Source organism: Amblyomma americanum, chromosome 9 (assembly GCF_052857255.1).
Source record: "Amblyomma americanum isolate KBUSLIRL-KWMA chromosome 9, ASM5285725v1, whole genome shotgun sequence".
Lineage (NCBI taxonomy): Eukaryota > Metazoa > Arthropoda > Arachnida > Ixodida > Ixodidae > Amblyomma > Amblyomma americanum.
The window spans coordinates 73,835,621-73,862,894 of NC_135505.1; the positions used below are offsets into that span (position 1 = coordinate 73,835,621).

Genomic DNA, 27,274 nt, shown 5'->3' on the forward strand with positions numbered 1-27,274 from the left:
CTCCACTTTTTACGCAGAACTAGTATGTCTTTTATGTGTGCAGATGTGGATGCTCGTGGAAGGGGGTGCTGCAAAATAAGGGACATTTGTTTAAGAGAAATGTGCAACTGGCAGGCTAAGATTGCCGAAATGATGCCAGTGGGAAAGAAGCTGGCCAACTTGAAACGTTCATAAAATGAAACATTGCCATAACTCACGTGCCGCAGTTAATATTATTGTATCGTCCTTCCGGGTTCTTCTACAATTTGTTTGCTTATGAATTGTAATTCTGAAAAAAATCAGTCTTTCAATACTGTTTTCAGACGTTGGAAAGCCAAGTTGCTGTCGTAGCCAAAATGCACGTTTGAGTACTTCATGGCTTTGAACTCTATGTCCTGACTACCATCTGTTCAGGAAAATTAAGAAAGCTTTGCAGATCACCTTCATACTAGACCACCTGTTCCCAGAAGTTTCCTGATGGACATCGCTTCAATTTTCATTGTATATACGGAAAAGGAAGTACGTGCCCAACACATGGAATGAAATACCTTTCATTGTTTACCCAGAAGGAATTTTCAGAAATCTTTAGTCCTCTCCATTGAAGTGCGACTTCTCCGCCTGCTGGAGGTCTAAATAAAGGCAATCGTTTGATGATCGTTGTTATTCAGCTCTAGATGACGCTTTTGCATGCCAAATTTGTCGTGAAGATTTAGGCACCGCTAAGTTGACATCACAAATTTAACAACGCCTTGGTAGGGACACACTCATTCACTATCCTTACCGCAGTTTAGCACATTTTTCCTCAACGCCAGCCGTAAAGGAGGTTTTGACGTAAAAATGAAAATGGCTGCTGCTGTTTAAGTTTAGCTTCAGTAGGAAGAGTTGGAAGTACTAAATGGTTCGACACTCATTCTTTAGCCTGAGAATGGTATAAAAGGTTGTTCAGTAAATGTAATCAAGGATTTAGAAAGTGCCCTAGCACAACAGTATCAAGCGAGATCTCTTGAGTGTCGCCTCACCTAGCCCGCATTGTTTGTCATTCTCCAAACGTAATTACTTAGCGAAGTATCAGATCGTTTTGATAAGGAGCTCACCGAAATATTAGCAGAAAGCTACAGTTTATGGAAGTTAGTTATTTTGCCGGCCTAAACCTTAACTCGTTTAATAGACAAAAGACTCCAACAGACTACGGGACCAATTCAGCCTCTGTACTCGCGTCTAAGAGAACAAAATACGATTCTTATTCGAGTAGTTTTGCCGATGAGGCTTTACGCGTATTCCACTGAAGAGATGCGAGCTAGAATCTGGCATTAGTAGATTTCCTCATGCGCTAATGCATAAAGCTACTGCTACCATAACTCTCTTCAAAACGAAAAACATTCTGCTGACTAGCCATGCAACTCTGAACATCTCACAGTTGACTACACCTCTCTTTTAAAAGAGTGGCTTTCTTTAGCGATTGCGCGAGTGGCTGAGGCCAATCGACTTCTGTTCACGACCTTACAGTCGGTAAACCTGCAATGTAGTTCGACGCATCCCCCTGCAAATAGGATAGGTCATTCACGACAACTTTTTGTACTTTATGACGACAGGTAATGCAGATAGCTGTGCTGAACGACTCTAACAGATATTGAGTATGGCATGCATTTTGGCCTAGCAATGAGACAGAGTAATTCAAGGAATCATTCGCATTCTCGTCAGCAGTGCAATAAAATGGATTGGTGCACCTTTAGTAGCATTTACACCAACGCTGAGAAAGGATGTGTGTCCAAAAAGCACGCATTTTCAATCTCGTTTCAACTTACGCGAGGTCGCATGGTATTAGCCTCATTTGCCCGATATTTCGTGTTACGCGATATTCCTTAGCAAGGATGTGCCCCTTACGTTCCAAATAAACATCCTTTATTTTAAATAACAAAAATATAGCTCGATGAGGCGCGCCATGCATATTTATGCAAAATTCATGTGAAACTATAAATGTTGGTAGGCAAGACAGTGACAAAAATAAAGCACTGTGATTGTGCACGGTGTTTGCGTTGAATATTCAGCGAAGTAGGTATTGGCGCCCTGCCAGGTTCTATGTGAACAACTGGTACTTCGTCCAAGGGAAATTTTCAAGCGCAATAGCGTATTTAAGACGGCCTTGTGATTACCGCCACTATGAACTCAGTGATGAAAAAGGTGACTTATTTGCTTTTTTTTACCCTGATCTTTGCAGGCTGACGGTGGTGGACCTGTACTCATCATAGAAAAAGGACGTGCCACTCAAATTGGTGTGATCTCCTATTCGTTAAGCTGCAATATGTCTATTTCCTCGCCGAGCGCTCATGTCCGCGTGGACTATTACTTCGAGTGGATTAAGGAGGTGCTAAGCTACTTTAGCAAATATCACAGACTAGGGAAGGGCAAACAGCCGAAAAAGAACGACACAGCACAAAGTCAACCAAACCCACCACCCGGGAAACAAAACAAGCCACAAAAATTGCCAACGCCACCACATAATGGTGACATTGGTCATCTACCCAACTTCAAAGACCCTGAGCCACCAGATACAGAATGAGCAAAAAAGTGTACTTATACTTCGTTCAGTGCTTCCACACGAATTGTTGAACCAACCAAACGGGATGTGCTCTATTAAAGCATCATTTGAGCCCATGGCAGAATTTGCTTTCTCGCATTTGAGGGCTGGCAAGGAATAAGGTATCACCTCCAGCCTTTCTCGAGTATGCGATTTTCGTAATGATTGCATATATTAAGCATATAATACGAGTGTACGCGGAGCCACGTAGGCAGTGTTCGCATGTGAAATCGCATTATAAATTTTTTTTTGCTGATTAGCAATACTTTGTTCTGTAGAGAGATAGCATAAACGCAGACGTTATTATTGAGTACTAGCGACCACCTTGAACAAATAAAGCACGCACAACACGTTTGAAAGCATTTATTGTCTTGAAAACTAGCAATGAATGCAACTTTGCATTGGTCTGTGACTAAGTTTGGTAAGCGGTACTCACTAAAGGGTCTCGTGATTCAGCAGGAAGGAGTCTACTGAGCATAGGAAAAAAAAATTAATGTTCTCTTTACGCGGAGAAAATCACATAAATGAGAGAACAGTTGGCGCCATATGCCCTATATGCAGCTATTTCCTGCTTAGCTAGAGGTTCCCTGCCCTTTACGTTGAAGTGACCAGGAGGTGGTGTGTCCGTTATTGCGCTTATTCGTTACTTCTGACATTATCACCGGCATGACTTCGCCCAGAGAAGCACAACTCAGTATTCAGGAACGGCGAGCGTTGGTTAATCCAAAGGGGGGGGGGGGGGGGGGGGCAGAGGATGGGCCGGCCCCCAAACAAGGGCAGACTACTTCTTTCTATAGAGCCTGTCTAAGAGCGTGCCCGCTGTGAAGTTTTATTCTTGCCAACAGACATTTTTCATTGCGGATTCGCAGTCGCATTCATAGTGTACTGGTTGACTCGTTGGAACGTTTTCCAGGAAGTCTGTGTCGTCGTATAGCCTTACGAGTTTTGCAGCCGTCTAGCTCGCAGAGAACTCTAGTCGGCAGTACATGGTATAACCGAGCCAATGATGTAAGCTTGAAGGCTGGTGTATAGGGTCTCCTTTAAGAGTGCTGCGGATGCTTTTCTCACTGCAGGGATGGTATTGCGGCGCTTGGCTTGGCCCAGCATAGCTTAGTAGACAGGAAGAGGAGGTCTAGTTGGTTAGAATGGTACGATGGTTGGCGCCGTAGTGGCACGGAAGAAATTATAGTAGAGGGCACAGAGATGCTTCACTGTTTTTGAGCTAAGATGCAGCAGCCAAGCCTGGGATTCAGCATAAATCGACGTCCTAAATTCGCAGTCTCACAAGAGAGGAAAAAAACTTGACTCTCATCATCGCTGGAGAAAACTACCCTTGTGCTTACACTATCACGCGCAATTTCTGCGAAATGAAACTCGCGTGTGGTGCGTTACTTTTTTGTATGCCTGCACGTGTGTTTTCGAGGAGGGCTTAAAGGATGATACTTCAGTAATACTTACTGTTGTTTTAGTTGGTCTTCCAGTACCTTTGATGAACCAGACCAAAATGACAACCCTTACATCTACATCACCCATCTTCTTGTCCGTTCTTCTTTTGCGCTGGTTCATCAAAGGTGTAAGGATGATGCCGAGAACGTTTGCCGAAATTTGGGGCGTCTCTATCGCCTTAGGATGGAGCGCCTGAAACAAGCTTTGGTTTTAATAAAGGCTGAGTTTGGGCGAGTTGGTTTACCATGCTGAACGTAAAAGCACAAAAAACAAGGACGTAGAATAAGACACACAAAACGATGCCCCCAAAGTGAAGTTCCTAGCAGCTAGGAGGGGTCGGGCTCACGCGATTCTTCGTATCTTGTGTAGCTAATCATTTTATCGTCGCTGTGTTGAAAAATTATGACTTGGCTTTACAATTGCACTGTTTTTTGGTCGAACTGCCATAATATTGAATACTCGAAGTTGGCAACTCCTTACAATTGTCAGCAATAGCAACAATGTCGTTGCTTTCTACCAGAAATTTGAGAGAGCGGTTAGTGACTACCATTAAGCCTAGCAGCCTATAGCGCCTCAATCACAGCCACACGGTCATTCTATTCCTCTTTACGCCACGGGAGATTTCTACGCCCTTGTTTATTTATATAAAGCCATGCGGGCTGTGGAGGAACCGAAGGCAACTAGAAGCGTCTGTCTCAAAATCTTATCACTGCTCTGATATTAGCGCTTGGTTCACGCGACTCTCTTATTAGCCCGACCTCAGGTTTGAAAAGCACAAATTTGAAGAAGAAAAAAATAAACGGTTCGGAATATACGCCTGTATAGGGTAAGTCAACAACTGTAATGCGTGCTCAAAGTATTATCTGTTATTTTGGTTTTAGAATACGTCTTACTCCTCCGCCCTCTGCATGAATACCGATGAGTCTGTTATATGCATACGCCTGCGAACGCCTAAAGGCCCATCATAATAATAAATCATACGAAATGCTCCAAGTCGTAAGCAGTCATATCGGGCTCCCCGTTTTCTTAAAAGTCAACAGGACAAAGTGTTTATGACAGGCTTTCATGAGCCCTCAAGCCATCTGCTTAGTTGAATGAGAGCACGTCGTGGTCAATAATGGGCTTGATTGGAAGGTTTGGAAGGCTTGATTTTTATCTCCTGAGCTTTCGATACAGAATCCTTGCGCAAAGAGGTGGCACCAAGAAACCTCATTGATTTATTCCGGCACAAACGTTTTCGCCTGAGACACATTCTGACATTGCCTGGCTGAGCACAAGGCGTCTCAATGCGAAACCAATTTTCCTTCACTCTTATGGGCGTCGACATCTAGGTAAGTTAACGAACTTCGTTTGTATGCGGGATCAAACAGAAAGCTGTTTGATACTCAGCTGCCGGGCTTCGTCAGAGTAAAACCATGTTCCAGCCCGGTCAAGCGTGATACTAAAAGCACCATTCACAATAAAAACTTGGTGCAAAACAAATGCTGCCGCTTTCTAAGTCAGAAGACCAAGTAGTTTCTCGTCCAAGGTGCGGAAATATTGACTAGCAAGGTTTTGATGCCTCTATCAGTAAATGTTCCTGGCATGAATATCTGCCTGTTTTTTCTGCTCGTGAGCATATTTTACCAGGTAAGGCAACACCTGCTGGATATTTTTCGTTTGCATCTCATTCTTGAGTGTTTATTCCCTGAAAGTTTTTGAAATTGACTTTTTTTATTTCATACTTCAGCTTAATGACGGCACATGTTTAAATGCCTGCAGGTGCACGCTTTACTTACATTTTCTCGTTCTCCGCAGCAGAAGAGATCAAAAACACGTTGAGAAACTAAACTCCCGCATTGATCAACAATTGACTTCAGTAACGCACGCTTCGGGAGTGTGTTTCCAAATTCCAAACCGGTTTCCAAATTCAAATTGCCTCCTAATATCACATGCTGATCTCCAACCATAATGTGCTTACTTTCGAAGTTTATTTAGGAAAACAAATATCATTTTGTAAATAATAACATTACCGGAATTTCGAAGGTATTGTGTAAATTTTAATGACGCAACGTTTTCTTGAAAATGGGTAATCTAAATCTTTTAGCGTAGTTTTCTGATAATATATTATAATCCTCAACTTTTTGATCTGATAAATATTTTGTGCCGAGGCATTTCGTGCATTTGCGATCGTGTTAGCTGTGATCTTTAGAGTTTCAAGTTGAACTTTAGTCTCCCTTCCGCAACTTATTCTCGCAACATTTTCACGATTGTATTTTTCTTGTTGTGAATACGAGTAGTAATTTATGTAATGATTTCATCTCCGCGCCAAGAATTTGCTTCATATGCAAAAAATTCATACTTTTCTCACATTATAATAGTTTATTTTCTGTGACTTACAAAAACAAGTACATTTCCATAAGTTTCCGTGTTTCATTTCAGGCATGTTCCGACCAAGTTAACTACCAGGGTGAGCTTTGAAATGTAATTTAGATTAATATGTTGATACGTTGTAGTGCTGTCATCCTTGCTATAGTTATAGGTCAATTCTTTGAAAAGAAATAAATCGTCTCAGTGTTTTGTTTAAAGGATATGTGAAACAGATGAAGAATGTTGTCAGGACCAGAATATTTATGCGTCAATTCCTTGCTATGCGCATGCGCCAGCTTATAAGCTCAAGAGCTTATTTTAGGGACTCTACGCAATGCAAACCACTGCATAGGCTGCCTTCATTTATTAAAGAAATAGATTTAAAAAAAACTATTGATCAAATTATGAATACTCCTACAGACCATAGCGGTGAAGCCAATGATTCATAAAAAGCTTGTAGCCCGACGGCATCGCACTGGAAGTATATTAATGTAACTTAAAAAGCTTTATATTAACCCTTCTCAACACATAATACATTTTGTCTCATGACATGAGAGAGGTGTGATAGTCAACCTTCAAACTTAAGTGGTGTATAAAGCAGAATTCTAGAATTCTAGAGGCACTCACGGACAGTGCGAGAGTACTCCTGCTGCTTTTATGGCTGATTAGGTTTTTGCATTACCTTAAGAAGGTATATCTGTGGTGGCTTGAGCTCAAGCCTTCGTTTCTCGTTTGAAGTGGTACTGTCATTTTACTCTTTGCTGCCAAGAGGACCGTGCATAGCTATAAATATAGAGAAGGTCGCACTTTGAGGATGAAGTAAAAGGGAGCACAGGTGTGCACCTTAATGCGCAGTAAGAGTTTTAAAGAATCTGCTGACGCCCAACACGTTCATCGAACTCTAGCGTACTGCCCTGGAAAGGCTGAAAGAAGACTGTGTAGCATGGCAGCTGACTTTCTACGTTTTCTTAAGAAAAAAGCGGATGTTTTCCCACGAGTATTCAGCAGGTTGAATGCGACAATTTTGTGGAAATTTGATGCCTCCAATACATAAAAATTCGGCAAGTAAAATTTAGCTTGTCAGTACAAGATATCACACAAAAGCGATTTTGTTTTATTCGCCGCTCTAAACCCGTGAAAGCGGATTTTGTGAAGGTTCGGGCTCGATTTAAAGCATCCCTACTTTCATTGAGCAGGAAGGTTCTACTTTTCACACTAAGTAACAGTTTCACCTCTGTGTGTTTAAAAAGGGGATGTTATTGTTGGTAAACGTTGTCTTGACATAGTATATGTACGTTTGAATAAGCGTGTTTTGCATTTCGGGTTGCTTAAGTTTCCACGCCAGACACTGCTTATTATTGCAGTGAAGGTACTTTCGAGTACTTCACTTGTGCTGTGCTCTCACGTTCGATCCAATGATCATTCCGAACGAAAAACCGCAGCGATCTAGAGACTATAAGAACGTGTGCGATCATAAATCCTGCGCTAAAACATTCTAAAAATGGCTGAATATGGCATGCCGTTCGGAAATGACAAGTTGTACTAGATTATTTCGGCGAAATACATTTGGCGAGAAACTGTAAGAGGTTTCATATAAATAAAGCAGTGCCAAGTTTTGCGGCAGCATGCTTCAAAGCAAGAAAAAATATATCATTTTTTTTTAAAGAAACTCAAAGTGCAACCATGGGGCTAAAACTAAGAACCATAGACCAAGCATTTTTTGAAAAACATTCAAATAAGTTGACGAGACCGTCTTTGTACCTCGTAAAAAATAAAACAATTAATGAAACAAAATGTTAAATTAATTTAGGAACTAAGCAGTCATCTAGCACACTTCCTTTTAGGGGCAGGGTACACACACGTGTAGCTGGGTAGATTTTTATCACTAAATACGCGAAATGTTTTATTGTTGGCACCCGGGGCACACTACTACCTCAAATCGTTGTACCTTCATGCAGTATCCAATAAAAAGGGGCTCATAAATGCGCCATCAGGGCTCTTGAAATTAGCGATTATAAAAGATTTAAACCTCATTTAATATTTTAGTAGACTGCTCGCACTACGCCGGTTTTGAAGGTGAAATGTGCTCCTGTTGTAAGCGATAAATATTTAGTGTTTAATTTATAAAATATAGCCCAGTGTTGACGAGCATAACCTGCCGGCAATACTTGTATCAATAGATGACTGTGTATTCACTATTTTAGTCTCTTAAACAGGTATTCCAGTCTAGAGTGTGTGAGGCTTTACTCGGCACCCTGAGCAAAACTCGGAAGCATTGCTTATAAACAGGGGGTTTCACCTAAGGTGTTACACAATTTTTAAAAATATGCTTTTTCAGTTAGAAGAGCGCTTCTTTGGCATAGCACTAAAAGCGGTGTACTCCATCAAAATGCAGCTGTGTTCAGCAGGAGGCTGGTTCACTAATATAGAATAGTTAGTTTTAGCAATCACTGTTAGGCTGCATAATTATTTAGAGACGTCTAGCCCACCGTAAGTGATATCCATATCAGGTTTAGAATTTATCAAGCACGGTTACCCTCGCCGCTGCGGCCCAACAAATTTTGGCGACATCACACCAAAATACATGCGCTTTCGAGGAGCGTGCAGGCTAAGAAACCTCTCCAATATACGCAACTAGTCTAAATAGCCAAAATTTTTTGGGCCACAGCGCCGCAAGTTTTCGCGTTTTGGATATTAAAACAGTTGTCAGGATATAACTTATGGTGGGCTACACGCATCTTAGAAATTAATGAGCCTTACAGTAGTAGTTCTTTTAGTTATTCAATGTTAGTTAAGCTTCCTGTTAGCGCGTCTTAACTGTACTCTGATGTACTGCACCGCTGACAATGCTATGCTCAAAAAAGCGGTCTTCCAACTCAATAAGGCTGTTTTCAATAATTTCGCCTCTGTATATGCGGCCCTTTTACTTCGAGAAGGCAGAGCAGGTCTATCAAAATACTAAAACCGACTTTGTAAACAGTTGCCCAGCTACCTTCACTTTAAACCAGAAGGTCGAGCTTGCGTGTGATGACATATGTGGTTCTTCACAGCAGCTAAGCGTTCCTTGTGGGAAAAATTTTTACTCATGTTTAGCTCTTTGCAACCGCAAGAAGTGAGAAGGAACTAATATTTTATGGGTGTCACACGTCTTACCAGCCCTTCCCACAGGACATATTGGATTGGCTTGTTTTAACAACCTGGAAGCTAAATCACCTTGGTTAGAAAACACGTAAGCAATATTAGAGCTCCTATGTACTTCCTTGCCCAATAGCACATTGCTATGTGCCCCAACATTCTATTGTAGTTCACTGTGCATCTAGGCAAACAAAAGGAATGATATGAGAAAGAAAGGATTCACTCTGGGAACGTGTCTGGGATCTCCAGAACACCCAACATGCCTTCTTCGGCTTTCTAACTATGATTAACTGATCATAGTGTCTGTAGTATCAGGCATACTATGCAACAGTCATATTATGCAATCAGGCAAATTATGCAACAGGCTCTCCTGCAATGAATTTGTTAGGTGATTGTTTTACTTATTAGAAAATTACTTATCCAACGCTCACAGATTGAAATGTTCATCTGCAGTTGTAATGATGAGTCTCACAAGAAGAAAATTTTTTTATTGATCTTTTTGAACTGGATGATTTTTTAACGTAACCTGGTTTTTATTGTAAAAACGATGAGAGATTTCGGTGCGGTTCATCACGCTCGATTGTAAAGCCTGGCGGGCATTATTTACCTCATATGCATCAAAACATAGACGAATTTACAGCCCTAAAAAATAATAAACTTTTCTTTTTACAGAGGGCACGGTTCTACAGCGAAACTGATGGCTGTAAACATCGCAGTTTGCCCAGTTTTTAATTTTCTTAATTGGGAATGTCTCTCGAAATATCAAACATCAAAAATACACATTCATAGTTCTTGAGCTGGCTTTCCCCCATTGTAAAATTTTATTATGCACTCTCTGGGCGTGCCATCTTTGCCGAAATTTAATTGAACTTCTTCTGCATCTTGAAATACACGAGTTTTGCCTGTATTTCATGCATAGGAAGTGCTAGGGATGCAACTTTATAAGTGAAATGCAGAGATCCGAGCTCAACGACCTTTAAAATGCTTATTTCCGCATTCGATATTGCGAACTACTTTGCTGATTCAGTTAACAGGGCTCAGCGTTGAATCGGACGAGCATAGGTTCTCAATTCTGACCTTCCCTCTGAAATAAAAATATAAGTTTATTTTTATTTTTCTTTGATTAGTCGCTTGATTATTCACTGTACACTCAAGCTCTAGAGGTCGCGCCGAAAAGTATCTCGCAGTTTTTACAATACAACGCTGTAAATGTTAGAAAAATTAACCTTAATACATGAATACCCTCTGTTCTGTGGTGGTGAAATAATGTTGTGAACATGCTGATGATACGTTGCTGGCATCTACGCATATAAACAACTCCGTTTGCCATTATATCTTCAATCGAATTCACCACGGCTTTTTGACTGGAAATACCCAAATATAATTGAATTGACTGTTTCAAAAATACATCTTATTTGCTTCGGAAACCATCGCAAGATTGTACGCGCTGCCTTACTTCTGCATTCTCTTTCCGTGTAAATCGGGTGTCTGACTCATGGAGATGCGTCCTTTTTGTGAAAAATATCTTGGCATTCATAGTATTTATGAGTTATCTTGGAACACTCTTGAGAGAATAATTATCAAAAGATTTCAGTGTTGCATGCCACCTTTGTAGTGCAAAAACATTTTACCCTTGTCAGGTGGCAAGATGAATTCAGTGCGCTCAGATATAGAGCGGGTCAAATTTAAATGTTGTACCACACGAAAAAAATAAAATTATTTTATATTACTAAACATAGCAAAAAGTGATATTTGCTACCCAAGTTATCACCTTTCAAATTGCTTTTAAAAGGACGACATTAGCTTCATTCAACACTTTATGTAAAAAGCTGATGCGCGGAAAAATTTCTGGAGGAATGAACTCAAAATCGAACAGCAAGGCCTCTTTTAGATCAGAAGAATACACCTCGTTACACTCAGAGATTGGTGCACACATATTCTGCATTATTAGGTACGAGATTCTTTTGCATACCGTTCATATTTAATGAATTTTCCTATGAAGCGTTTGCTTGAAGTAAACTGAGAGAGGTGCGTTTTATATCACATTAGCAGAAATATTCTTATGCTCGTGTGTTTTTATTTGTGTCATGCTTTGCTTTTGCAAGCATCACAACACATTAGTTGTGCACAATTACGCCATTCTTTCTGCCTGTCGTCGCCCTAAAACCCGCTTGTGAATTTGGAGCGCCCTCGATTCATAGATCTTTGCTAATTGAATAAATAACAATTGGTTTCTTAATATTACCAGCTTTATAACCGTTATTAATATTATGTAATTATTCTTGCTTTTTACTACTTCAGTGCACATTTATACTCACCATGTGAAGACATTGTGATCAGAATACCACCTTGCTTTAGTCTCAGCCATATAGTTATTCGGGCATCGAATCGTCAGTTACCTTCTTGATTTATCATGCACAGCCTGGGAGATAATTACAATATGCTGAAGTTGCTGAAATTTAGCGCAGCTAATAACCGCTGCCGGCAAAAAAGTAAAGCAGCCGAATAGATGCAAGACTTCCCCTTTCGACCCCTGTAAACTGGACTCCGTCACAAATTAAACCTGTGGTTGCAAGGTTTACAAGTAGTTCAGCGACCTGACTAAGAAGTTCTAGATGCGCTATACGCGTCTACTCTTCATGAACCAAAAGCGAGCTCACATTTAGCTATCTAATGTGATGGTTAGTGCTATTACTAGCAGATTGTTTTCGCGGGAGCTCTGGAAGCATTTCCGAAGGTCTCTGACATTCACACAGGTTACACAATTGTCAGGAATAGGTTAGTTGCTCTGCATCGTTTTCAGAAGGGCAGGTATTTTCAGTAACAGTTTAAGGACTGTCCTGTTACCACTTTCCAAAAGAAGGGCATTATTTAGACATCTTCGAAAAAAACCAGCTGGACACTTACTTTTATTTACCTACTTTCGGAACGGCCTGAGTTCATTAATAAATGTATTCAGTAAGAACATTACACGAGAGGAAGACACGACCCTGTCAGCATCAACAAATTGTTGAAGTTTTAAAGACGCTCAAGGAAAATTATACCTTCCTTCAAGCTTGCCAAAAATAGCCACTATGTAATATTTTCTCGTTTTGGTGTAACAAACCAGTCGTAATAGGCAGATTTTATGGGTCCCTGTTTCAAGGAAATTTTGAAATCTATGCAGAGAGTGGTCTTCCTAAAAATTGTAATCCTGATGCAACTTTTTCCAATTGGTCGCAATACGACATTGGAAATTATAGGCCATTTTCTGTCTTGTTTATTACAAGACGAATATCAGAAAAATGCATTGTAAAATATTTGACTTCTGTTGTAGAGAGTTTTTTGCTACTTTCTATGTGTATGTATTTCTTTTTCACAACATGGGCTTAATGATATTTAGAAAGATTTGGAGAATGACCATTTTTATTTCTTTAGATGAAAACCTGCATAGCATTGCCTTATTTCTAATTTATCGAAGGCTTTTAGTATTGTTAGTTAAGGCAAATAACTTCAGAAACATTATTTGCTCGAATTTTGAGGCAAAAATATAAAATAACTGTTGTGGTGGGAAAAATTACTGGATATACGCAACCAGGTAGAAATACGAAAAAAATTGTGCAAAAATTGAGGTTTTTAGGAAGGGTGCGGTACTCTCTTCTGTTCTTCTGATATCATATACTTGCGACTTTCCCGCAACTGCCACAAAATTCGGGATCTTTCAATACGCTAACATGATTTTATTGAATATATATGCAACAAGACTGAAGTAACTTCAATGCAAGCGAACGCATGCTTGGCAGTGGAATAATCTGACGATGGACACTTGACTGAAACACACATAAGGCTAAAATTATATGCTTTTAAAATCCCTGAAAGACTGCATTAACCCGTTCTAAAATCATGAAATGCATATGTCCCACTTTGTTCCCTATCCAAAAGGGCTCGCAAAATGCAGTGGGACGCAGCAGTCCAACTTATGCTGTACTCTCACCTATCTCAGGTTTCTGTATTTTAAAAATATTTCATCCGCGTCTATTGGATGAGGTATCGAATCGAGACTTACAAACATGTTTCTTGGCTCTTTTGCAAGCCCTGAAGGGCTTGTAAGAGAGCAAAGATGTCGAGGGCTTGTAAGACGCAATCGGACTCAGCAGTCGTACTTATGGTGTGCTCAAACCTATCTTAGGATTCAATACGTTGTTAAATGTTCTAAACTGCGCCTACTAGATGTGGAAGCGAATCTAGACTACTAAACTTCTTTCTATTTTTCGCGCGGGTTGCAGGTTTTTGGCTATATTCTATCTCGCAAAAAAAAAATCAAAATTCTCGGTCAGCGATTCCTTTTCTCTGCATGGAGAGGAAAAAATTTAAACCACATAGCGCACTTGTTCCGAGCATTAGAGATAAAAAGTAACGAACGGAAATAACTTTTTTTTCTCTTCCTGAAAATATTTGAATGCTTAACAACGGAATATTTAGTGCTAATTCTCAAATACCTGATGTACAGCTTCTTATTTGGCGCGGAATCAACAGCTAAATATTGAGAACCGCCAGCAGCAAGAAGACCTTCAAAATTAACATGGCGGGTGAAAAACATTGCTAAACATAGTTGGCATTTCCGGTAGAGGTCGGCTCTCAGCTAAGAGCCTAACACTGTGAACGTTGATCAGAAGAATAGAGGCCCTTGTTTGTCCCCGACGGGAGCAGTGCGAGCAAGTTCAACAACAAACCAACCAGTTCATGAAGTCTTTAGAATAAACTAACTCAGTGAGGAGTACTCTGCAGGTGAATGGGTTAAATGTGTGCCAATTTTAAAAAAAAAAAACCCCTCAAGTGTAAAAGGGACAAATATGCCCACTGTTGTCCACATTACTCTTAGTACAATAATTTTCAAAATTGTTCTGATCCGTTTCTGTGCACCTCATCCGCTTGTCCGATATCATTTTATTCAGTTTTGCCAGAAAATGTATGCTGAAATATATATAGTATATGCTTAAATATATGAACCTTTATTCTCTCACAGCAGTTTTTGTTTCTTGTGACAATGCAGTCCAATTGAATATATAGATGAAATGCAACCTGGATGCAATCTTTGACAAAGATTAGACCTAATATTATCTTCAGCCTATTTTTTGGGCCGACAATAGAGAATAGAGGCGATTTTATTTGCAGTAAAAGGATTACCTACATTGAATTTAAAGAAAATTTCGGGCAAATGTTGCTCTTAATTTACTGCAATATGCAATTGCGTTTTCTGCACCCTTATCTGCTTGTTTGAAGGACAAAGCTAATTAATACAACACATATTGAAAGGACACTCGTTACACTTCTTCTACAATTGTTGGTGAGGTTTTATAGAGGTTCTTTCATTTTCCGTCTTTTGAAAAACTTTTACAGCTCACAATATTATTTAGACATCTTGGACTGGGGACTTCAAAACGAGGTACTCGGGTCCCAACGTACTAAGCAACGCATAAGACTATCATAGTGTCCAGCATAACCAACTACAGTCAAGCGGAAATGTCTGCCTATTTGGCTGAAATTTTCAATACTTCTGAACAGATATTCGCAGCAAACAATAAGCGTAAGATTTAAACGTTGCTACGGTCATTTTGAAAGTTTTTCCTCTGCGTTGTATTACCCCTGTTCTGCGACTTTTATCATGGTATACATTCTGAGCAATTATGAACATTGCCTTCCTTTCTCTGGACCTAAATTATTACACGAATTAAATTTTGTGTGAGTATTGATTATCTAATGTCCATTTTGTGTGCTCTTTTGCCCTCTGTAATATAGTGCTCAGTCATTTTTTTTTTCACGTTCAATTAACGCGTAGTTCTCGTCCATTGCTTTTCTCGTTTTCTGTATTTTTCTTAATTTCTTTTCATCGCACTGACGTGAAGAATTTACTGATAATTTTCTGAATTTTGGGTTTTCGAGTTGATCGTAAAATTATGTTTTCCTGGTGGTTTTCTCTATGATGCTTAACCCGATTTGCCAGGCCTAGACCTCCACAAAATGTAACCAGGATTCAGGCAATAAAATATCATTACTCTTACTACAAATTATATTATTATATCTTACTTCCAGCTGGCTTACAGACCTATAGTTATGGTTGAAGCGTATGAAACACTTCATCTTCTTATGCAATAGCCGCCTCCAAGTCTTCTCTGTGCACTATTACGGCTTTGACTGCTCTCTGTGAAATGGATTGCTTTCAGATTGTGGCAAGCTGAGTGCCAGTGCACGGATTCTTTTTGGGAAGGATGTGCAAAGGGAAGAACAGCCCTGGATGGTAACGTCATCTTGACTTTCTTTCTTCAGACCGGATAACTTCGTGCAGTTGGGCACTGCAGTCGTCTCCAAGCGAAAAGTATAAAATATGGTACATCAATTATACGACAGCGGGAAACTGATTTCCATGTAACCGCCGTGATGCAAACATAAAATTTTATTTAAATAATTTGTACATATTTGCTCCCGGTAGGTTGCCGAAAAATGAACACTTTTTTTTCAATGTAAATAAAATTTCCATAGTGTAACTTTGTTTTTCTGTAATGGGCGAGATTACATCCCATCTTCAATGTTCATTTGTCTTGGAGGGTAACAGGTACTCCATGGTATGCTTTCACATCAGTTTAACTGGCCGCAAATCTCAAAATGGCTAATATTTTAATTCTGATACTCGGACATAGATTCTGGATTTCGGCATTACAGATTTGCGCTGCTGGCATAACGTTAAAAGAGGGAAGATTTCAGAGCTACAAGTTAAGCTTACAGGAAAACGAATGGAGAATCAAACTTCTTTGAGTAATGCGTATATTTAACAAGTCTTTAGATATACATTTTAAAAATTGGTTGCTTTTTTGCTCAGAGTTTTAACTAAACAGTACTCTTTTGAGGTCAAAAGAAGCTTTTAATAGTTTAAAGCTTCACAAGAAGTGAAATTGCCCGCTAGGTTTTTCCAGTTCCAAATTATTAATCGAGAACACTGGAGGGCCATTTTTTCATAAATTTCCTGTTCGACAAAGGGAGTCTTTGGTTGTATTATGTGCATTGTGTCCGGAGAGATCAGCACAAAATGGTGATTAAAATGGGGCCAATAAAGTAGCAGTGTGTTGTCAGCTGGCCTGGATAGCAAGTTATATTGAGCGTACATGTTTGGAAATACAATTTAGCTATCAGATCTGGAGTATAGCATTGCTAATCAACACATAAATATGAGGGCACAGTAGTGAAAGGCTTCAGAATAACTAAGGCCACACGGGTTAGTTAAACTACGCTAACGTTGCACAGCACGAAGTTAACGTTGGTGTCGACTACATTGACATACTTCCCCCGTGATAGGAATTACAACCCGCCATCTGAGGAGCTCTGTACAAAACACAATAAACCACTGCGAATGGTCGCCTAGAGTATAGTTTACCGTTGTCGTAACTACAGCGACATTCAGAAATTGAAGTGTTAAATTTTAGCGGCGTTTTGCTTGGCTAGTTAAAGAGAAAATAACACAATCACTAACTGCACTCTCGCACGTGTGTCTAAGGCGAGGGCATTAGACGTCAGATTTATATTGCCTTTGCCGGCATTCCTTAGTGTACAGCCCTCAGTGTGCAGCAATTTTATTTATGCAGTTGAGGCATAAAGCTAGGATAGATGCTGCATAATCTACGAGTCACAAAACTGTGGGACTTCATAGCGATCCTTTAGTGTGTAAAATGCGGTAGCAATTAGGTCCTCATTTCTGCCGTCTACTTGGTAATTTCGTTGTCAATCCTACGATTAAATTTCGTGCCCTTTGTCTTCGCTGTTTTATGTCGATACAAAAAGCAACAACCCTTCAGAGACACACCGACGTACAGCGAGCTCCCGGCTGACAGACGCCGGGCGCCCCAAGGCCGCACCTATACCATTGCTTACTGTAAAGAACTGCTTGAAACCAAACTTCACTGCTATTTTCACATCATGCAACCGCTTCTCTCCAAAACCAGTTAAAAAGATATACTCCTGCTTTTCACACGATGCCACCTTTTCGTGCCAAAACTACAAATCCACCCACAGTGCCATGCCATATCAGGTGACACAACTGCCAAAATTTTAACGTCGGAACAACACCGAAATTTTAGGAGGTGGGCCAAGTGCCAAATTTTGGCGGTGCACTAAGCCAGAAATGTTTTACAGATGAGCCAAGTCCGAAATTTTTCACATGGGCTAACTGCAAAATTGTGGGGGTGGGCCAACAGCTAAGTTTTACAGATGGGTGAAGTGCCATATTTTGTTGGCGGGCGATGTGCCACTTTTTTGTAGATTACAAAGTGTGAAATATTTTGAATTTTAAATCTAAAGGTTCTCTGAAAAGCGCTAAGCTTTGGAGTTAAAAAGAATTTAAAAAAGGATCGATGCTCTCTGGTTCCTTCTGGTGGGTTGACTTGACTCTGATGATGCCATCACCCATTACACAAATTTGCAAGTTTTGGTACGGAGAAACCGGGAGATTTTGCAGTACGATGTCCTAAATGTTTCGGATTAAACACTAGCTCTGCAGACGAAGACACGTCTCTAGCCGTGGTCATGTTTTAGGTCTCACTCTTAGCCCATCTTGAGTTTTTATCTCTAAACATACCTTTTTTTAGGCACTTCTTTTCATATTTTTTGTGTTCTCAAGGGCCATTTTTCAATTCTCGAGGCAAATTGTCATTTTTGTCATTGATTTCTGTCAGGTCCTTTCTCTTACATGCCCTTTCTGGAAACTCAAGTGCTGTTGTTCTGCAGGTGCAAGTAGACGCAGTGTTTCTTTTTTTCTTTCGCCTCACATGTGCAGTTATGGTAACATAAAGAAACGCAAACCCCTTTTTCTCATAAAACTACAGGAATATTTCCTGGCCTCAACAGAGACTCAGTCTTCATATATTTCCACTTCTAAAGCGTACTAATAAAGAGCATCAAGCCGAGCGCAGAGCCACACGAAACTCGAGAAACGTTTCGCAGGTTGGACCGATTGTTACCTATACAGATTCCTCCCACCATTCAATTCGCCTCGCTTCAGGTACGGTCGTATTGTCACCGCAGCGAAACGGGCACAATGCCTGCAGCATCCTCATCGCTACAACTGTTACCACCGCTTAAGAGGTTGTCATAGAGCCAGCTCTGACCGCCCCTCCACCAAACTAGTCGTTATCGACTCCTAAGAAGCCATTCGTAACTTCGATGCAGGTGGCATTTACCGGCAGGAACACACTATCTTCCGATCTCACCCCTTACGGTCTGCATCTAGTGTTTCCACATGGGCCCCAGTCCATGAGGCGTTCAGCAGGAACGCACATGCGCATCCTTAAGCCCTAGAACTCAACTACCGGGCGGAGCGCTCTCGTCAGCCCGCCCCCCGTTCTCACACACCCAAAGACCCTCGCACGCTACTTGTTAAGTACATGGTCTTCATCCAGCATTACCGACTGGAGCGGTCGCTATACTCCCACAGCACACCAGGACCTCTCTCGGCGCGAAGCCGTCCATTGGGGCAAAATGCAAATAGGAACCTTCAAAACCCACGTCTATATAGCGGACGTTCTCCTAGTCTTATGCACCTACGTGCTAGCACTGCTCACAACCGGCCACATTTCTGATCATGTTGTGGTCATGTGCATAACTCAAAGCTGACAATACAATAGAACTACCGTAAGTGCGTGGGAGTCCCTCCGTATAACTGAGCTGCCCCTACAACGCCAGTTCATTTATCGTGCACTGTAGGCAGCACAGTCCCAAGGAATCCCTGCCGATCTCCTCGAATGCAGTGACATAAGTCTTCGGGCTGGTTTTGCTGTTTTGGAGAGTAAATTAAGAGTTGAACATCCCCATCTGCAGCCCCGTTATAAATGGAGATTTCAGAAACTGCCCTGAAGGTTCCTAAGCACAAGCCTTCAGATGTTTCATAACCTGCCGCTGTAGATGATGTTCTATTCCTAGATGCGCTCATTCGCTTCACAATGGGTGCATCACTAACTCTATCAATTTAAACAGGTGAGTGTGATCTCTATGTATGTTGTGACATCGAACCGTACACACAACGTTTACTGCGGCGGCACATTGATAACTTCGAGGTTTGTGCTCACCGCTGCCCGCTGTGTCACCAGAAAGTAAGTCCTCATCGGCTTTCTTGAAACGCATGGCGTTCAGTAGAGTTAGCAGGAGAAAAATCTGGTAACATAAAAACAAGAATGAGTTAGAAAGAGCAAGAACTGATATAAAAGTAACTACTGCACGTCATTAGAGTAGCGGTCAAAGTGAACAACTACTTATTCTATCGAGCTCTGCACGTCTATTTTAGCCAAAGCTTTTGTCATGTCTCATATAAAACGCGTGTAGTTGCATAAAACAAAAGTTGCATGATTTCAGAAATCTGTTGAGGTGTTCAGAGATGGAAAAGAACCAATAAAGAGGAAACAGGAAACCAGAGCACGTAAGCAAACGCCTCACAATGTGGAAATGATAATTGACGTCTCCTTACTTATTAAATTCTTGGTATTAGGTACAATCTGTGCACAGCTTTGATTGTCCTCGTAGTTCTGAGTGCTTTGCATCATTTAGCACCAAATTAATTTTTATCTGTCATTATCCTTGTATTAAATGCCATAACATAAATATATCTCTACAGCATTAAGCACAGCCAAAATACTAATTATCATCTTCGTTCTGAACAAGCCCCACAGTTTCCGCAATTATATGGCTTAAACGGAAATATGCGCTAGTCATAAAAACTTCTTTTATTTGATACATGAGTGTCAAAGGCCGAAAATGAAAAACTTCTAGGATCTCAGACAGCTCTTTCTCATCATTTTCTGTTTGGCAGTGTTTTTTGCGAAACTTGCTTCATTAGGATATAAAGCAAAGAAGAAACTGATATAGTAATACATCAGGCCAAGCTTCATACGTTTGCGTATGTAATGAGTTTCAAACCAAATATTTTTAGCAGTGTTACTACTTGCGGAAACCGGTTTTGTAATAGATAATCTAGGGAGCTTACAAAAGCCCTCGAAAAAAAGCGCAGGTGATCCCATAAAAATGCATCATCGTCTCTACCAAACATCAACCAATACTCGATGGATTTAAGACTTACTTTTTTTTACCTATCTCCTAGCATATGCTTACAAAATGCCTTGCCGTCTTTTTAAAATAAGTTAAAACTTAATTCAGGCATAAGCTGTAAATACCAAAGGTTGTTCCATGAGTTTTGTGAATGGAAGATTTAAAGCTCATCTTCTGTATTTAGGAATAGTTATAAATATAGAGTTTGAAATCTTTCTTATGAGCTGTGCCAAGAAATAGCGGTCCATTCCACGGCTGTCAGTATATCACGCGCCCTGATGAAGATGGTTATCTGGACAGTGAAGGCAATTCAGAGAGTTTATAATGCAGTATTGTATGTAGAGGAAAAGAACTGTCCGGCAAAACTTGCTCTAGCATTGCCAGTCGTAATTATTTCTAAGCTTTCTTTCATTGCACCATTGTCGTCAGGTCAAAGTGACCTAACGCACTGGCTTCTTTACGTGACCCTCGTGGTAAAAACAGCAGATAGTACCCAGAATTAGAACCTTTCCGCAATGGTAAAGAAACCACAAGTTTTTCGTAGTCACACAACAGCATAAAAAAAGAACTTCGTTTGGTATAAGAAGGTGCATTAAAACTAAACCCCATGCTCGAGACAACAACAGATTTCGCATATTAAGCTGTCAGATATAAAATTTATTACACCGCTCAGGACAAGCTCATCATCAGCAAGAAAAGTCAAGAATACACTGGAGAAATGTTTTCTAGGGGAAGATTAGCGCTTTAGAATCACAAACAATGATTTCAAGTTCAATTACAAATGTGTCAATTTGAGATAACTTTTTGTGAGCTGCCTGATTACGTTTCTAGTAGAAGTGCGTAGTTAGTTTTGTTTTTGTGGCTGTTTTAATATATCATGTGCAAAAAAGGGGCAAAATTGTTTATTTCTAAGCTCTTTCCTGCTTCTAAAAAAAGTACTTGTGCTGTTTAGATCTGTGCTTCAGTGTAGTATGCTGTTTGCCACAGGGCGTCGTTTGCTCTTCAGGCAGTTTTTTGGCTGAGTCACGTTTTCAAAGAGGTTTTCTCTGTCTGATTATCTTTAAAAAACACAAAATAAAGCAAAGAAAAGCATAATTTTTCGTGCAATAAATATTGCTGTTGACTATTATGCGGCTGAATTGTTTTAGCATTACAATGAACGTTCAGGACCACTTAGACTAAATATAAAATCAATAAACGCAACCGTCTCTTAAGTAATATAGGTAGAAAAGGCGACAAAGCAATTCGGTTTTGCACTCACACTCATGTTTATCCTTCTCCTCTTAATTTCTTAAGCCATTACCACGGCAGCAAAGTGTATGTGCACCATGAAGGCGTGCATCTCGAAGAGAAGCCCTACATTAAGGCGAGGGATGTAATTGTTCACCCTAACTACGAATGGAAAACACGGAAGCACAATGTCGCTTTGCTCAGGGTAAGTCTCCGCCGGATTCTGAAGGTAACTTGACACGCAAGATAAGTACGCGTGTCTTCAGTTTGCGGTAAGGCAGTTTAACAGTAAAAATAGTAGGCATTTCGGCGCTCTCCATTACCCTACAAAGAAAGAAAGCGCTGCGTACTAATCCACATTGTAACGAAGAGAAAAAAAGAAGCTCACCATGTACGGTGACAATGGTAGTTCTCAGTCAGAGTTGTACTTAAAGCAGTTCAAGCAATTGATTACTTGTAATAATTAACACATTTTTGCTTAAATTTGATATCCCTTGCTTCCTTGTTGTAAGTGGTAACACTCTCGGATGGCTAATAAATTTTTCGCAGGTCTACTACAGGTAATGAGCTGTTTTCTATTCACAGAACAATGTGTAATCACCGCAAGCACTTCTAGAGCATGACCACAATGAAAAATACTGTTGGTATTGAAAGAGAACATTCAGTCTGTCGTAATGCTGCCTGCACAAGAATGTCCAGGGGCACATTGGATAGCCCCGCGTTACACGCATTGCATTGCTTCACGACGACAACGAAAAAAATGTCTTGTTTCGTGAGCTTGAGCGTTGCCTTTTCCGCCCGCGCACAACAAAGCGCATCCATCTCTGAAACGTCGAGCTGGTGCTTAGTGCGTTGCAACGTAACTCAGCCGCCTTCCCATCGAGCGCCTAGAGTGATGAAGTCTCCTTTGTCTTTCCTGATGTTTCCACGAAGAAACGAGGGGAAAATATCAGTGGATCGGTGTAGACTTGAAAACTAAATTCTGGCGAAAATAACACTGATTTTTAAGACGCAACAGATGAAAGAAAGACAGAGAGAGAAAAAGCCATTAATAAAAAACAGAATTCAGCCGACGTGTAAAAATCGCTGGCATGTTACGCTGCGTGAAGAAGGTAATTCGGAAAATAAAGGCAGAAGGAGAGCGGTGCAAAAAGGTAAAATAAAACAATTAAAAATGAGAGAAAGTAACATCCTGTCATTAAGTGCGTGCTAAGGTGCATAGTGGAGCAATCATGATGCATATGAATTCACAACGTGCATACCCCGAAAAACGCGTTAACAAAGTTCAGTGCGCTAAGAATCTATGAGGATAACATACAAGGTGAAATTAACCAAGGGGATATAATGGCACTGTGGCGCATTCATTGTGTCCTAGCACTCCTATCCAAACCATCACTTGGGTTGATATCGCTTGCGCGATGCCCTCTTCGCTTGGCTTCCTACTAAAATGCTTGTTCTTCCCAGAATAGTGGGTTTTCTTTCTCGGTGTAAGGTGCTCAACCAGTGGTCTTCTGTGCAAGAGTCGTGCCATGAACCAGCTAATCGAGGCTCCTATGTTGGCTGTCTAAACTCTGAGAGTGTTTCCCATTGTCGGGATGGCTTTCAAGATCTGTCTGGATGCAGCTATTATGCGGTTCACTGTAATTTATCGGTGCTAACCAGACAGAGAAATCTATCCAAATGTTAAGGTTCCAAATAACTACAAAACATCGGGAAGGGGCACTTACAACTTTTCCTTACCTGTGTGCAACCTTGTCGCACATGAGCGCAAGCACATCGCTGGCATTAGCAGGTAGGATTGGCGCCGACATCATACATCAATCTTACTTGTCTAGTTGCTCTGCCGTACAAAATTTATAAGACTGTTCGACAACACTGCTGATCCTTTTGTCGCTCCAGAAAAATCTTAAAGCTCACAATTTTCGAGCAGTGAAGCACCTAAATATTTCGCGGGTGACTTCCTGGAGCATCTTTTTTGCGTTCTTTTTTATCCTCTTCGCCAGATTTATACTCCAGCTTGTGTTTTCGCTCGTCACGATCAAGATCAAATTTTACTAGTTCATCTTTCTCATCATGATCGAACCTGTTGACGCATTTCTTTTTAAATTTTCTAATGCTCTCGCACATGCCGCTCAAGAACTTTCTTTCTACGCTCAAGTACATTCTTTCTACAATCCATAAATCTATTCAAATATCTCCTCATATATAAACTCGGTCCGGTTTGAGCATCCCTCTTCGGTGCTTGACTGCTCTCAAGGGAATAAATAGTCTCTGCACCATGGGATCAGAGAAGGAGTTCCCACCAAACTGACAAACTATCTAGCATAACCTGAGTTCACATCCATCCACAGTTTGCAAAAGCTGTCAGAACTCAGAGAGAAGCCGGCACAGTCTAGCCCACTGCTGCCACCATTTCAATAATTCGGTTGTTCTTAAGCATCGTGCAAAGGAACAGCAGAATTCGAAGGCGAATCGTTCAGGAAACGAAGAAAACACCAATTCTTATGAACGACTGTCAAAAATGGAAGCTTGTTGTGCTCGGTCAGTTCAGACAGAAGGGGCAGGAATAACCGGAGAGTTTTTGGAACTATCTGCAAGCCAACACCGGTAATTACAAAACAGTGGAGCCTGATAACATTCTTTCGATGCGTCAGTTCCGATGACTCAATATTTTAACCGATGTGATTGCGAAAGCAGACAAAGTAGACATCCAGACCAGTCTAAAGATGTGAATGAGAAGATGCGTACAAATGAAATAGGCGTTACTGAGTGCAAAGAAAAAAAAATCATGACTGAAGCCCCGAACAGGAAAGTATAACCTGTGTGCTAATTTTCGTGCACGACAAAGGCAGAATGAAAAGTACTTTTGATGCGTGATCTGTTTTTTTGCTTTCCCCCAGACAAGCGAAGTAGGGCAAATAATGTTAACAATATAACAGCACACTGAGCAGCATGCATCTGAGTACACTTCGAAAACTGGAATTACCGATCTTATAGCAGTTTCAGAAGTTTTTCTTGCTATTTAAAATAGAGAGAGAAGCTATGACTTCTTAGTGCGTTAAACGGCATACATTTAGTCTTGCATTACTTTTTGTGATAAGAACAACTTCAAAAGACATCTTCCTCTCGAATAACTTTGAAAAGAAATTCTGCCTAAATATATTCCGTCTGCCTTGCTTACTAAAACAAAGAAAAGCAATAGGGTGTAACTGGACACACGTAGATGCTGGCCAGCTTTTCTATTCAAACTTCTACACGCAGATTAAGCCAGGCATCATTAAAAGGCAATGGACATCAACGAAATATTAGAGGCGTAACTTTTCATTGTCATTAGTACTGATTTGCTGAAGTGGCCGGCACGCTAAATTTAGAACTCCATTTTTGTGCAGAAACCAGTTTTCCAACCGTTGAATCACTATCGACCGTTTGCGTGGCTTAATTTTCGAGTGAATCTTTGCTGCTGAAACTCTCGAGCAGAGTGGCAGCGTACCCTGCAATTTGGTTTTTGTGGAAACTTAGCTGCTTTCGAAACGTTGCTCGTTTCGATAATTTTCATGTGTTATCTTGTTCTTCATAGCTGGCAAAGCGGATAGACAAGGGTCCAGAGTCACTTCCGGTGTGCCTGATGGATAAGAAAACTGCCCTCTTAAACAAGAAGGTGACCGTCATAGGTTGGGGACGTAAGTATATCGCTTTTTATTGATGTATTAAGCCTGGTTCGACGTCCTCTTGTACCTGCGGTTCAACGTCTTTTAATCGCATAGGTGGTATGAAAGTTGCCGTAGTGAAAGGGCTAGGATTTCACTCGACCGCACGGAGTTAGAACGACCCCTGGCATCAAGGTTTACGCGGGCGCGTTGACGTGTCTGCTCCATCTAAGTGCAGTCGACTCATGATTCGTATTGGTACATAAATATCTTCTCTGTGCTCGAACCCCGGACCAGGACGAATTTTTCTTTAACTGCGAAGTTACCGAGAAAGCTGTATAGATTTCCTTTGCAGCCGCATGGTTGCGCTTGGGTGGATGGCAATGAGTAATTACTCCCTAGCTACATAAGAAATTCGGAAAAGTTCTCGGTGAGTGAAAGAAGAAGCGAGAACAACCGGCCGGAAATAAAGCAACAGAATGAAATATAAGGCATTGCATCATCAGTGTTTATCCTCCCAAAGAGACTCTGGCTATGAGAGACGCCGCAGTGAAGTGCTCAGGAAAGTTCGACTACGGGGAGTTTTTTAGCGTCCAGTGACATCGCACAGTATACGGGCGTGTAGAATTTCTCCTGTGTCAAAATTCGGCCTCCGCTGCCGGAATCGGACCCACATCTTTAGGGTCAGCAGCCGAGCGCCATAACCACTGAGACAGCGCTGCGGCTGAAACATGGGAGCGGAGGTTCTCGGTGCACATGTAAAAGTGCGGGCAGCGAACTGTAGAAAAATAATTGCACTTAAGAATAATTTTAAAAGATTCTTGCCTTGTCCGTTCGCAGTTACTCAATTTAAAGAATTTCTCTCCGCGAGAAATAAAATCACGGGCAATCAAGAATGAAAAAATTCAGACTTGAATCAAGACCGCAGCCGGCTAAAGAGAAAGAGCGAACAAGCAAGTTTTAAAGATATTGTCGCCGCGAGAGGTGAAAGCGCAAGAAACCGACAGAAAGAATCAAATATGAAAAAAAAGCAATGGAGAAAGCACGACCGGGAAAGGCGAGAGAAGCAGTTTGGAATCCGCTGGCGGACGTCGCAGCGGCCCCTGTCAACTGTTGTATGTTGGACGGCGTTGAGTATGACGTTATTGAGTATCAACGTGAGTGGGCCAGCTAGGTGTAGCATTTAAGTGTAGTTCTAGCGTTAGGAGACTGGAAGAGGGCAGCGTGAGTAAGGGATCAAACACGACGTCCTAGTCGAAATCAAGGGGTATAAGTTTGGGCAGGGCATGCAATGCGAAGGCAAGCTAACAAATGGGCCTTAAAGGTAACAGACTGGATTTGAAGGGAAGGGAAGCGTAGCTGAGGGCGGCAGAAGCTGAGGCGGATTAGTGAAAAACTAGCGCCAAACCATGCACACCATAAGGTATGAACGACGACCCGACACAAGCCCTAGCGCTTGTCTGGTGTTAATAAAACACGTGTTAATAAATTTAGGGAGAGGGAGATTAGGTAAGGAAGTTTGCGGGGGTACGTTGGGTGGAGCTGGTCCAGACCAGGGTTAATTAGAGGGACAGGGCAAAGGCCTTTGCCCCGCAGTGGGCATTGTCACGCTGATGACGACGATGAAGATTAGTATTCCCTGAAGATTCACTGAACCCTGGCCAATCCGCTGTCGTGGGTATGTGCCATGTCACAAAGGCAACAACAACCACCACAAGATTAGAAGTACTCCGCGGTGAATGGGGTCAAAAGCGTTCAGGTGGTCAGAGAATGATGTTATTTTTTTAGTGACCGCAGGATGTGTTAAAATTTATTACTTTATAGGAAGCATGATTTGCTGTTGAAA

General features: G+C 41.0%; 2 protein-coding genes across 2 annotated transcripts in view; both read left to right on the plus strand.

The window, feature by feature from the left end:
• LOC144104478 (venom peptide isomerase heavy chain-like) overlaps positions 1-2,642 on the plus strand; it is a 37,629-nt gene extending 34,987 nt beyond the window's left edge. Inside the window, exon 7 of the mRNA XM_077637519.1 lies at positions 2,198-2,642. Coding sequence (XP_077493645.1) covers positions 2,198-2,539 — 342 coding nt within the window. The 3' untranslated portion in view covers positions 2,540-2,642. The remainder of the gene's footprint in view (positions 1-2,197) is intronic.
• A 2,743-nt stretch (positions 2,643-5,385) lies between these two features.
• LOC144103429 (brain-specific serine protease 4-like) overlaps positions 5,386-27,274 on the plus strand; it is a 35,675-nt gene continuing 13,786 nt past the window's right edge. Inside the window, exons 1-6 of the mRNA XM_077636149.1 lie at positions 5,386-5,632; positions 6,425-6,452; positions 15,691-15,764; positions 19,487-19,602; positions 21,848-21,986; positions 25,359-25,452. Of these exons, the coding sequence (XP_077492275.1) occupies positions 5,561-5,632; positions 6,425-6,452; positions 15,691-15,764; positions 19,487-19,602; positions 21,848-21,986; positions 25,359-25,452 (523 nt within the window). The 5' untranslated portion in view covers positions 5,386-5,560. The remainder of the gene's footprint in view (positions 5,633-6,424; positions 6,453-15,690; positions 15,765-19,486; positions 19,603-21,847; positions 21,987-25,358; positions 25,453-27,274) is intronic.